This window comes from Cervus canadensis, chromosome 33 (genome assembly GCF_019320065.1).
Source record: "Cervus canadensis isolate Bull #8, Minnesota chromosome 33, ASM1932006v1, whole genome shotgun sequence".
Lineage (NCBI taxonomy): Eukaryota > Metazoa > Chordata > Mammalia > Artiodactyla > Cervidae > Cervus > Cervus canadensis.
The window spans coordinates 12,567,444-12,579,942 of record NC_057418.1 but is presented as its reverse complement, the minus strand read 5'-3'; the positions used below and the strand labels follow the sequence as shown (position 1 = coordinate 12,579,942).

At 45.3% G+C, this 12,499-nt stretch overlaps 1 protein-coding gene across 1 annotated transcript; it reads left to right on the top strand.

Moving 5' to 3' along the window:
• The first annotated feature begins 6,430 nt into the window (after positions 1 to 6,430).
• On the top strand, positions 6,431 to 8,831 carry CITED2 (Cbp/p300 interacting transactivator with Glu/Asp rich carboxy-terminal domain 2). Its single transcript, XM_043457282.1, has 2 exons — positions 6,431 to 6,672; positions 7,137 to 8,831. Exon 2 carries the CDS (start codon positions 7,145 to 7,147, stop codon positions 7,958 to 7,960), a length of 816 nt encoding a protein of 271 aa, XP_043313217.1. The 5' UTR covers positions 6,431 to 6,672; positions 7,137 to 7,144; the 3' UTR covers positions 7,961 to 8,831.
• Positions 8,832 to 12,499: the final 3,668 nt, after the last annotated feature.

Sequence of the window (12,499 nt, the reverse complement as noted above, 5' to 3'; positions counted from 1 at the left end):
CCATTCAATTTGTTACTGGGGCCTTCGAAGTTTTTCCTATTGAATGTAATCCTGTTTTCAATGACATGTTTATCTAGTTAAGGTCACTCCGTTTTCTTTCGCTTTCCAACATACCTCATCCAACTTTATAACCCATGTGAGTATTGTCTAGTTTATTGTTAAAAGAGAGTGCGTGCATGCTCAGTTGTGTCCGACTCTTTGTGACCCATGGACTGCCGCCCACCAAGTTCCTCCGTCCATGAGATTCTCCAGGCAAGAATACTGGAGGGGGCTGCCATTTCCTCCTCCACGGGATCTTCCCAACCCAGGGATCAAAGCCACGTCTACTGTATCTCCTGTATTAGCAGGTGAATTCTTTAGCACCAAGTCACTTGGGAAGTCTGAATTTATTGTTAAAGTTGTAGAGTAATAAAATTTCAATTATCCAAACATACTTGAGGCATGTTATGGGCTAAATTGTGTCCTCTAAAATTCATACATTGAATTTTTAACTCCCAGCATCTCAGACTGTAACAGTATTTGGTTATAAGTTCTTCAAAGAGGTGATTAAATTAAAATGAGGCCATATGGGTGAGCCCTAATCCAATCTGACTGGTGACAGGCAAAGCTACACCCAGGACTTCAGCACAGAGGAAAGAAAGAAAAGCCCAGCTGAGGGCACAGTAGAAATCAGCCATCTGCAAGGCAAGGAGCGAGGCCTCAGAAGGAACCAGCCCTGCTGACACCTTGATGCTGGACTTCCAGGCTCCAGAATTGTGAGAAAATAAAGTCTATCGTTTAAGCCACCCAGTCTGTGGTATTTTGTTAAGACATGCCAGGCAGACTAAAACAAGCTGCTCTATGCAAGACACTGTGCAGTCCTTGGGGGCTCACCAAGGGACCTTTGCCATTACACAGAAGGCGACCGCGGCGGGCACAAATACACAAAACTCAAGCCTGGGCAAGTCATGAAGGAAGAGCTGAGCAAAATGCCCTGGGAGGCACCGAGGCCACCAGAACTTTTTCCATCTGGGGATCAGGGAAAGTTTGAAAGAGGAGATGTTATGTGAGCTAGACCTTCAAAGATGGACAAAACTCCAATCGAGGCGGGTGGGGGGAGAGGGCAGCAATCCAGGGAAACAGGACTTCATGAGCACAAACCAGGCTTACTCTGTACCCACGATCACTTTCAGAACAACCCCAGTCATCACCCACCTGCGGACAAGATTGGTAGTTCTCAAACTGGACTAAACATCAGGATTAATTTAAAAGCTTTTTTAAAAACATGTAGATCCTCAGGCCCCACTCCCAATCTACTGAATCAGAGATGATGTTCTGGAATCTTCAACCATCTTCTCAGGTGAGATAGCATCAACTCCGTCAAGTTTTAAGACCCCTGTTTAATAAAAACATTTCACTGTCCCCTGCTTCCATGGTAAAATAACTATCAAATGTGAAAACACATGAAGACAGAAAAAATTCTTCCAAGTTTAGTCATGATTTCCAATAATTTGTACTTTATTAATTAGAACAAAATCCATAGGTTTAAAAATTGTATGAAGATCTTATTTTGACATAGACACATTTGTGTAAGGCATTATTAACTCAACTTGCAGATAATGCAAGGCTGCATACAGGGCTTCTTCCTACCCCCAGTTATTCCACAGACCAGCAAAATAGAATTTTCCATCCTGTGAATGAGGGAGAATAGGAGAGAGAAGGAGAAAGGCAGAAATAGGGATTGTTGTCACACTTCATGCTCAAACAGAGGCTCCTGCCTCGTTATGGTGGCCAAGTGGATGGTGGGACGAGACAGCAGCAGTGTTTTTCTCTCCAGTTAAGACCTGGAGTCAAGGTCTTGGGAGGAGGGGAAGAGGAGAATGGGCCCAACCAGTGTCGGTCTCTGTCCACAGAAATCTTTAGCAAAAGGTAAAAGATTTATATGATCTGAAGGGAAACCAGAGTATCAGTGTCTGTCTCTGATTGAGTCCTTCTCTCCCCTTTTCCCTAATCCCTCTGAAAAGATAGGTGTTGGGTAGGTTGGGGCTTTTTTTAACTCTCAAAATCCTCCTTCCTGAAGTGATGAAAGTAATCTGTACTTGTTCATGTGAGGATTAGGTGAGATCCGTTAGAAAGTATAATAAAACCCAATATTAGAACCCATGCTGCCCCCCAGCCTCACCCTGGCTCCACCATACAAGTATAAACTGTTGTGTATATTTTCTGAAACTCGGCCCCTCTGTCAGCCTTTCCTCAATTCAGTTTAGCTGAAGCCCAAGGCTTACCTCTAAAAGCTCTGTTTCAATCAAAAGTTCACACCAACAGGGCCCTCCCTCCCTACTCAACAACCAATGATCCTCGAAAACAGATGAGTTTTCCTGAGTCCGTGACAGGCCACAATGCAGACAGTGGTAAGCTGCTGTTCTCCTTTCTGCTAGATTTCTATGCTGCCAACCTGGAAAGTAACCTTCTCCAGAAAAATCTTCCCTGACCACGCCCTCCTCAAGCCCTTTATTTGGGTTCCCTTGGTACTTCTGCTCTATTCATTCCGTCCATCCATTCCCTCATTAATCTAATCAGCAAAAGACTTGTTTTAGACACAGAATAACCAAACAGGTTAAGTCCCTGCTCTCTCCTGGAGCTTTCATTCCAGCTGGGGAAGACAGTGAAAACTGAATATGCAACAAGTCAGGTGGGGATAAATACCAAGAGGAAAAACAAACCAGTGTAGGCAAGCAAAGAGGGATATTGCTAGTTGTGGAAGTGTAGGCCTCAGACTGAGCATGCACATGAAGGAATGTAAGTGCAGAGAGCTGGGAAGAGAGTTCCAGCCTACATCTTTCTTCCACGATGGTAGGGATCCCATGTTACACAGTTTCTCTACCACTGTTATGGGTTGAATTATGGCCCTCCAAAAATGTTGGACTCTTAACCCCCAGGACCTTGCTTCTGCTGCTAAGTCACTTCAGTCGTGTCCGACTCTATGTGACCCCATAGTTGGCAGCCCACCATGCTCCCCTGTTCCTGGGATTCTCCAGGCAGGAACAGTGGAGTGGGTTGCCATTTCCTTCTCCAATGCATGCAAGTGAAAAGTGAAAGGGAAGTTGCTCAGTCATGTCCGACTCTTTGCGACCCCATGGACTCCAGCCCACCAGGCTCCTCCGTCCATGGGATTTTCCAAGCAAGGGTACTGGAGTGGGGTGCCATTGCCTTCTCTGCCCCAGGACCTTAGGAAGAACTTTCTTTAGGGATAGGGTCTTTACAGAGATAATCAAGTTAAAACGAGGTCATTAGGATAGATCCCAGTCCAACATGACTGGTGTCCTTATAAAATGGGGAAATTAGGACATACACACAAGGAAAAAATGTCATGTGAGGATTAAGACAGAGATTGGGGTGATACACATGTAAGCGAAGAAACATCAAAAATGGTCAGCAAATCACCACATCTAGAAGAGGGGCATGGAACAGATTTTCCCTCACCGGCGCTCAAAACCAACTCTGCCAACACCTTGATCTTGGAATTCGAGACTCCAGAACTGTGAGACAATAATTTTCTGTTGTTTAAGCCTGAGCGCCCTAGGAAAAAAATACAACCAAAAGAAATACAACCGTACAGCACCTTCAGGGCCACATGCGGCCCCACTGCCTCACCCCAGTCCACAGGATAAGCCCCTGCTTACACCGGGCTTTACATACCCCTGGATGGCTGTAATGGCCCCCTAACTGGATTCCCCACTCCCAGTCTTACTTTCTCAATCCATTCTCCATAGTATTGCCCTGACCTCTTTAAAATGAAAATTTGATCATCTCACTGGTTCACAAGCCTTCACTCACTTCTCTTTACCTTCAAGACATAACCCTAATTTCTCAGCTTGGGGACAAATGCCTGTAGGATCCAGCCTGTCTAGCTCTCCTCCAACCTTGTCTCTCTCACCTTTGTCTCCCTCCTGGGATGGCCTAACTTCTACTCATTGTCAGGCCTGCACTTATCACCACTCCCACTGGGAAGCCTTCCCAGGGCTGGAAGTCCAGACTGTCCCTCCTATGGACTCCAGAAGTCCCTGCGCTTAGCGCTGCTGTGACACTTATCAACGTGTGTCCAAGGCTTGCTTGTCCATCTCCACTTTTGACCATGACTTCTTGTCCTGGCTGTCTCTCCAAGAGCTAGGAAGAGTGCCCGGCACTTGGTAAATGTTCACTGGATGCATGAATAAATGGACGAAGCACACCATGTTCTCACCAGCTGGTCCCAGAAGGAATTTCTTTTCCCTCTAAGGGGTGGGGGATGGGGAGGTGACCTTTCAAGGGATTTCTCAATAGTCTGTGGAACCACTGGAGCTGCACCTTTCCTTCATGGTTTCAAGGGGAATTTAGATTAGACATTCAAGAGCCGGTCCTTGTGTCGCAAGACACTGCAGTACAAGGAAGGGAAGTAAACAATCTATCTGGCAATATTTTTTTGGTGGGGGGGTGGGGGCGGGGAGGCTTGACCAGTATTTTTGAGTCTATTTTTTTGATAGGAAGTATCACGTTTGTTGGGTTTTGTTTTTTGTTTTTCCCTCAAGCCTCTGATTCTGTAACTGCAAGCCCATGACCTACAGGTATATGTCGTGGGTGGACAAGAGATCAGGGGATTCTTGCAACCCAAACTGCAATGTGCTCCTGTGAACAAGTCTCCAAAAAGCAAACATTTTTGAGGTTTAAAAATTATTGCACGCACGGTTATAAATGATGGAGGGTGTGGAAAAGGAAAGAGAGGAAGACAGTAACAATGTTTAAATCCACATATTAACTATTCTACACATATATAACTAAAGGAAGACAGAGGGGTAATAGATTCAAATAATCAGGATTTGCTCTCTTCTGCAAATTCCTAAAAGGGGAAATGTATCAGAATTTCCAGTCTTCAAGAAGGGCCTTAAAAAGTCCTGTGAGCAAGATGGGAGGGAAAAAAAAGGCAGGCGGGGGACTTGCTCTTCACAGCAGGAAGTCGTCAATGGATATCTAGTTATGAAGAAACAACTCTGAAGAGAAGTCCTTATTCGGAGCGCTAAACGCACTTTTACCACATAAAGAGCAATTTAAAAGCTCCGAGCAACCTCATCACGGTGTTGAGGAAACAATTCGGCTTCCCCATTCGAGAAAGCAAGAGAGCTCCGACTGGGTAGTGGCCCAGGCCCGCGTTAGGGCTTTTATTTGCAAGTCAATGAGCCAAATGGACGACCAGGCTAGTTGTGCCGCGTTCTGGGAAGCAAGGTTATTATTATCGCCTATTGGCCCAGTGAGCAATTTCACTGAAAAGGAAGAGTCCGAGCGGTGTGTGCGCGCGGTGCCGTACGGGACGTGCAGCTACGTGCCCACCTCCAGAACGACTTTATTTACAAAGCGATTACCATGCTATCTATTTGTTTTCCTTTTCCAGCTTCAGCAGCCTTACTCAGCCCTCGAATTTCTTAATTACAAACCCGTTCGCTTCTAAATCAACCCCAAACCGTCAGGCAGAGCCCGGAGGGAGGCTGTGCAAGTTTGCACACACCCCCACCTCCCGGATCAAGGGCAACAGCAGAAGCAAGAAACTGTGTGTGTGCAAAAAGGTGGATCTGGGGACGAGGATCGCTGAGTTTGTTTACAGAGCAGAGACGCCTCAGCTCGGATGCCAAAGCTACCAAGGGCTGCAAACGCAAACTTAGCAGAAGCACACGTACCCCGGGAGCGGCGAGCAGCCGCCAAAGCTCGGACCGGATTCCCAGGCGCTGGAGCGGAGGCGGCCAAGCCCGCGAACGCGCTCGGTCCACCTGCAGCGGCCGCCGCTGCCGCTCCCCGCCCCCAGTTCCTGTCCTTGAAAGGAGTGGAGGAAATGCATCTACACGCAGAATGTCTAGATCAGGTTTACCTACTGCTCCTATAAAAACACAAAGGCACAGTCCAGGAAAGCGCGCACAGGGGAGGGGGCATTATTTGCCCGGGTCTTAAAAACCCACTCGGGTAAACACAGCCCTGCTTTGCAAGCTGGGTAGGCTTTTGCAAAGCCGAGGAGGCAGAAAGGCACTAAACAGGGGGCGCTGTGTGAACCCTGTTTTCCCGCAGAAGGCAGCCCAGGTCGCTAGGTGAGCTCAAAGTGGGGATTCGGCCAGAGGGGGGCGGTGAGTTTTCCTAGTTTCTCTCGCGGCGGGCGCTACCTTCGGGCTGAGCGTCCAGGGAGGACTTTCTGCGCCGGGGGCGGTCTGGCCTGGTATTTGTGGGCCGGGAAGAAACCAGAATCGGGGGGCAGCGGGGCGGCGCCTGGGCCCGCAGGCTCTGCGCACGTGCCTCCGGCCGCGGGGACGCGGCTGCCCAGCCCAGTCCCGCGTGCCTGATGTTCCGGAATCCGCGTTTGCCCGCCGCCCGCCGGGGAGGCTCTCGCTCCGCCCTTCCTGAAATCCCTTATATTAACTGTGGCCAAAGCCCTAAGAAACACAGCTCATTGTTGGCAGCTGCCGGGCGGTCTTGCCGAGCTGTGAGTGCAGCAGAGGGGAAATAAAAGGGAACGGCTCCGATCCTGCCCCAGCGACTGCTGCAAGACTTCGGCGCCGACTTCGCGACTGCGAGCGCCTTGCACGCCAGGAAGACCCCCTCTATGCGCTGCTGAGCCGGTCCTGGACCCGACGATCCCGCCCTCGGTCTTCAGAGCAGAAATCGCAAGGACGGAAGGTAAGTGCGGCGGGCGAAGCTGGCTGGGGCTCCTGCCAGGCCAGTCCTCCGAGGGCTGGGTTTGCCCGGAGGAAGAGCGCGAGGCGGAGCTGGGGAATAACAACAGGATGTGCAACAACAGGATGAGGAGGGCTGATTTAATGCCTGAAGTTCGCGGCTGGGCTATGGGGCACTTCCTTTATTAGGCGACTTCGGGGAGCCAGAGGGGGGTGTGGGCTTGGGTCCCCCGCCGGATCGCAGGGGAAAGAGCTGTTTGTGCAGCGCGCAGATCTTCTGTTGTGGATGGCAGGTCTTCCTTGGTGGGCAGCCCGGGTGCACAGACTCCTAGTGGGATCCTCGGGATGAGGATTCGCAGCTTAAGCGCGTCGGATGAACCTGGGAGCCAGAGGAGAGGAAAAGTGGGGTGCGCCGTGGTGGGCGACACGTGTGACTCGGGTCTTACCGTCTGCCCTTTTCACTTGCAGGACTGGAAATGGCAGACCATATGATGGCCATGAACCACGGGCGCTTCCCCGACGGCACCAACGGGCTGCACCACCACCCTGCCCACCGCATGGGTATGGGGCAGTTCCCGAGCCCCCATCATCACCAGCAGCAGCAGCCCCAACACGCCTTCAACGCCCTGATGGGCGAGCACATACACTACGGCGCGAGCAACATGAATGCCTCGAGCGGCATCAGGCACGCGATGGGGCCGGGGACTGTAAACGGAGGGCACCCCCCGAGCGCGCTGGCCCCCGCGGCCAGGTTTAACAACTCCCAGTTCATGGGCCCCCCGGTGGCCAGCCAGGGAGGCTCCCTGCCAGCCAGCATGCAGCTGCAGAAGCTCAACAACCAGTATTTCAACCATCACCCCTACCCCCACAACCACTACATGCCGGATTTGCACCCTGCTGCGGGCCACCAGATGAACGGGACAAACCAGCACTTCCGAGATTGCAACCCCAAGCACAGCGGCGGCAGCAGCACCCCCGGCGGCTCGGGCGGCAGCAGCACCCCCGGCGGCTCCGCGGGCACTTCGGGCGGCGGCGCGGGCAGCGCCAATAGCGGCAGCGGCGGCGGCAGCAGCAGCAACATGCCCGCCTCCGTGGCCCACGTCCCCGCTGCAGTGCTGCCGCCCAATGTCATAGACACTGATTTCATCGACGAGGAAGTGCTCATGTCCTTAGTGATAGAAATGGGTTTGGACCGCATCAAGGAGCTGCCCGAACTCTGGCTGGGGCAAAACGAGTTTGATTTTATGACGGACTTCGTGTGCAAACAACAGCCCAGCAGAGTAAGCTGTTGACTCGATCGAAACCCCGGCGGAAAAAAATCAAATCCCCCAACTTCTTCGGTGTGAATTAAAAAAACATTCCCTTTAGACACAGTATCTCACTTTCAGAGCGTGAAAGGTTTGAGAACTTGGAAACAAAGTAAACTATAAACTTGTACAAATTGGTTTAAAAAATTGCTGCCACTTTTTTTTTTTTTTTTTCTGTTTTTGTTTCGTTTTTGTAGCCTGGACATTCACCTCCCTTATGTAGTTGAAATACCTAGCTAACTTGGGTCTTTTTTGTTGTTTGTTTTTACTCCTTATTTCCTCACTTTCCCCAGTGCTCAACTGTTAGATATTAATCTTGGCAAACTGCTTAATCTTGTGGATTTTGTAGATGGTTTCAAATGACTGAACTGCATTCAGATTTACAAGGAAAAGGAAAAATTGCATTAGTTGGTTGCATGAACTTTGAAGGGCAGATATTACTGCACAAACTCTGCCATCTCGCTTCATATTTTTAACTATGCATTTGAGTACAGACTAATTTTTAAAATATGCTTAACTGGAAGATTAAACAGATGTGGGCCAAACCATTCTGGATCAGGAAAAGTCGTAACTGTTCACTTTCAAGGTGGCTGTCCCCCTCCCCCATATGTACAGACAATAATAGGGTGTGGAATGTCGTCAGTGGCAAACATTTCACAGATTTTTTATTTTGTTTCTGTCTTCAACATTTTTGACACTGTGCTAATAGTTATATTCAGTACATGAAAAGATACTACTGTGTTGAAAGCTTTTTAGGAAATTTTGACAGTATTTTTGTACAAAACATTTTTTTGAAAAAATACTTGTTAATTTATTCTATTTTAATTTGCCAATGTCAATAAAAAGTTAAGAAATACTTGTTTCTAGAAGTCATTTGGGGGTGGTTATTCCCTTTGGTGGCTTTGTTTTTTCCTCTTGAACACTACTGAGGAGAGTCAGCATTCCAAAGGATAAATTACAGGACACTAAAACAGGTCATGATGAGCTTAAAGTGGAGAGCAGGATTTAACATAATTGGCATAATGCTTCATTGTTATCACTGTAACATGCCTCTTGGTGTGGTTTAATCAAAAGCTGCAAAGTTGTCAAAGAGCAATTTTTTTTTTTTTCTTAATTGCCATCATCTTCAAGTGTACTCCAGAGTTAGGTTTGTAATACTAAACGTTACAAATATTATTTCACAGGGTGGGAGGGGGAAATCAAGTGTTTCTGGTTATACCTGATTCAACTACTTAAATGGAGGTACACTGGAATAAAATACTGGGAGATTGATGAGGATGGCATTAAAATATAAATCTACCTTTATCTCTAGTGACGAATTTTATTTCTCAGCAAAAGTACTAAAGACAGGCACACATTTTCTGGCTTGAGGGGGCTGGAATTCCACCTTGAGGTTTTCTATTTTTTTCTCTTACAATATTTAAAATTTACTCAGCAAGGTTGATGCAAAGGTCAAATTAAGAGTCTTCACAAGATGTTCCTTCTCAAGCATGCCCTGATTTCCGGGATTCTGAGCTTTTACTGTTACACGCGTTGGGTGCAAAGGACATAACGATAAGATCCTCTTTAATTTTACCTGCATGTGTTATCAAGAAGACATAACTACAGTGAAGTAGGTGTCAAGTTTTGCCTTGTATAATCAAGCAAAGGAAAAAGTAATATTGTTAAAATTTCAAACAATCCCAAATGGCAGGAGAATGAATTTTGTTTTCCCTTTCATGTTTACCTTCATAAAATCAACATATCTACATTCATGAAAGAAAAAAGTTATACATAACCTGCTGGAGGAGTACAGAAATGTAGGTTGTGGAAAATCTCACAATCCTGTAAAAGAACATTTCATTTAGACTCAGATTCTAATCTTAAATCTCATATTTCGTAATAAAAAATCAGGAGACAAGGGTATAGAGACATGTTAAATTACAGGGAGTCTGACATAAAGGCTGATTTCAGTAAAATTCAGATCACCTATTCTATAATTCTGTTTCCAAGGCAGGCTATTAAGATGCATACTCCACTGGATTTTTTATGTCTCTATAATTGACACTTCTTTATTAAAAATTATTTTGCAAGTAAATAATTTCACTGAAAATATACCATCATTCAAAACTCTTCACTCCGTTTAAAGGCTAATCCAGATTTCCCACATTAACAGTTAAAGCTGAAGTTTTCTTCAGCACAAACATGTCAATACTAAATCTGTGATCAGCAGTAAATCTTCCTGGCTAAGCATTTTCACAGTAAGTTTTTCTTTTTCCTTTTTTTTTTTCCAGAGGCTCAAGTGAAAAAAAAATGTTTGCATACATATTAATACAGCAATTGTAGTTGTTTTTCACTTGTGCCAGGAAAAATGACAAAAGGGAAGGCTGTTGGAGGCGTTGTTGTTTTTTAACATAAAGAAAGAAGCAAGAGAATTTTCTTGCCACCACCCTTCACCATTTATTCTGCCAGGGAATAAGCCACAACACCTGCTCTGTCACTAAATTCTTCCTGCTGCTCTAAGGCCGGAACACATATGTGAAGATGCAGAGCCCAAGAAACTATTATTAGATCCATAGCCTATCTCTGCCAGAACACAGGACTCAACCAGAAGGGCTGGGTGAAAAACTCAATTTCTCTTCAGTACAAACACAAACTCCCCGGACCCCTTCATTTGAATGATCCCTATTTCATTAAAACGCTTTCATGATCAACAACTGAGTAGATTCTATGGGATTTCTGCAGGTCTCTTAAGCAAAGAAAAATAACTCCTTGTTTTAACAACCTGATTCATGAAACCTGTACAGTGACCTAGATCACCGGGCTACTGGTAGACATTTGCAAAACCTTTTGTGGTCTTGTTTCCTACCTACTAAGTTGCTTATAGCATATGGGGAAATTTGACCTCTGTACCTTGGCTGTTTTTCAAAAAGTTCTAATATGGTACAAGAGTTTCTGTTCTTTAAGTTTTGCCCACAAATACACTTTTGATTTTCAAGAAGAGATCATTGATAAGCCACAGCAAAATATCACAGAAACACATCAGAAAAATAAGAACACGTTAATAAAAAGCTTGTATCTCTGTTGTGGCTGCTAAAAATCCTGGTAGCAGTATCTTTGCTGGAGCTGATAAAGATGTTACAGCTATGGATGGGTCTTTGAAGAACAGTTACCTAATCACCACTGTTTATGGGGTGCTAGTCTAAAGCACTAGTACCAGAAGGCTGACATCTATTGTGAAGTTTATGGTCTCCGTGACTTTTACTACTGTAAACTGGGATAGCTATAAATTGATGTACATTAAAGGCCAGATCCTTTAGAGCAAAATATTAATCCACTAATCTATTATGGGTGGCCGGCTTTGAAATATAAACTTTGCAGTCCTGGACCATTAGGTGTTTTCGCCCCCTTGTGGAATTTATTTAGAAGGTCAAAGAAAAGCTAAGAGCTCAAGAGGGGTTTATTTGTTTTATTGTTGTTGCTTTACCATTTCTGAAGACTTCATTTTCTTTCTTGAAGCAAACAGCATATATTTCAGAAAACAAATTTCCCATCGAAGAAGATTCCAAAATAAACACCCTTTATGAAAAGTATTTTACTTACCAAAGACCTTAACTTATGATTAAATGTACATACTTGAAACTTGCCTCATGTTTCAAAATGGACATTGGCTAAGGGGTTTTCTTACTAAAAGGTAATGAGCAATGCTTTAGCCTGTCAGTTAAAGCTGACGCACTCTTTACCCTCAAAACAGAACTGCTGATTTGGAATCAGTGCAAATAATAATGCACTTGATGTACAGGGTTAGAAAGGTACAGGAGAATCTCTAGGAATGCACAATGCAATTATCTACATTGGAATGTGATCAAGCCATGGGCTCTAATCTTGTGAAAAGGGCCACAGGATATTTAATGAGAATGAGAGTTGCTGCCTAATCGATTCAGTAAAATTTACTTTAAAATAAACTTGGCAGATAACATTGTCTCCCCAAAATAAATAAATGTAGAATTCAAGGAATTTAGGACTCAAGCCATTGGCAATTTTCTCCTCTCCTCTATTGTTTTACTAGCACAAGAGAGACGGTACACAGCCTCAGAGATGGTGTTCATCATTTTGGTACTTATACCACTATCACCTGAATGAGAACTCCCAGGCAGGTTGAAGCAAGAGACCCGTAGGTAGTTCATCAAGTAACTTAGCCAGTGAACCCCTATTATCATGTGTCCTGTTTGTCTTTTCCCCTCAGAGTAGAAGGAACAATAGCAATGTCAGAATTTTAATAGCAATGGACGGGCTTAAATTACCTGACCTATTTTTATATAGCAAGGAGAAAAATGATGTTTTTTTTTTCCCCTGGTAGCCATTCTTATCATTTAAATTAGAAAAAGAAATATAAGGACATTTTCTATTAAATAGTGTATTGTCCATAAACAACTTTAGTTTGCCAATAAGACCCACCTATATTTTTGAAAAAATTTGACGCCTGAAGTAAAAAAATTTTCTCAGGAAGATTTAAATTCATAAATAATGCTAAATAATGAACTG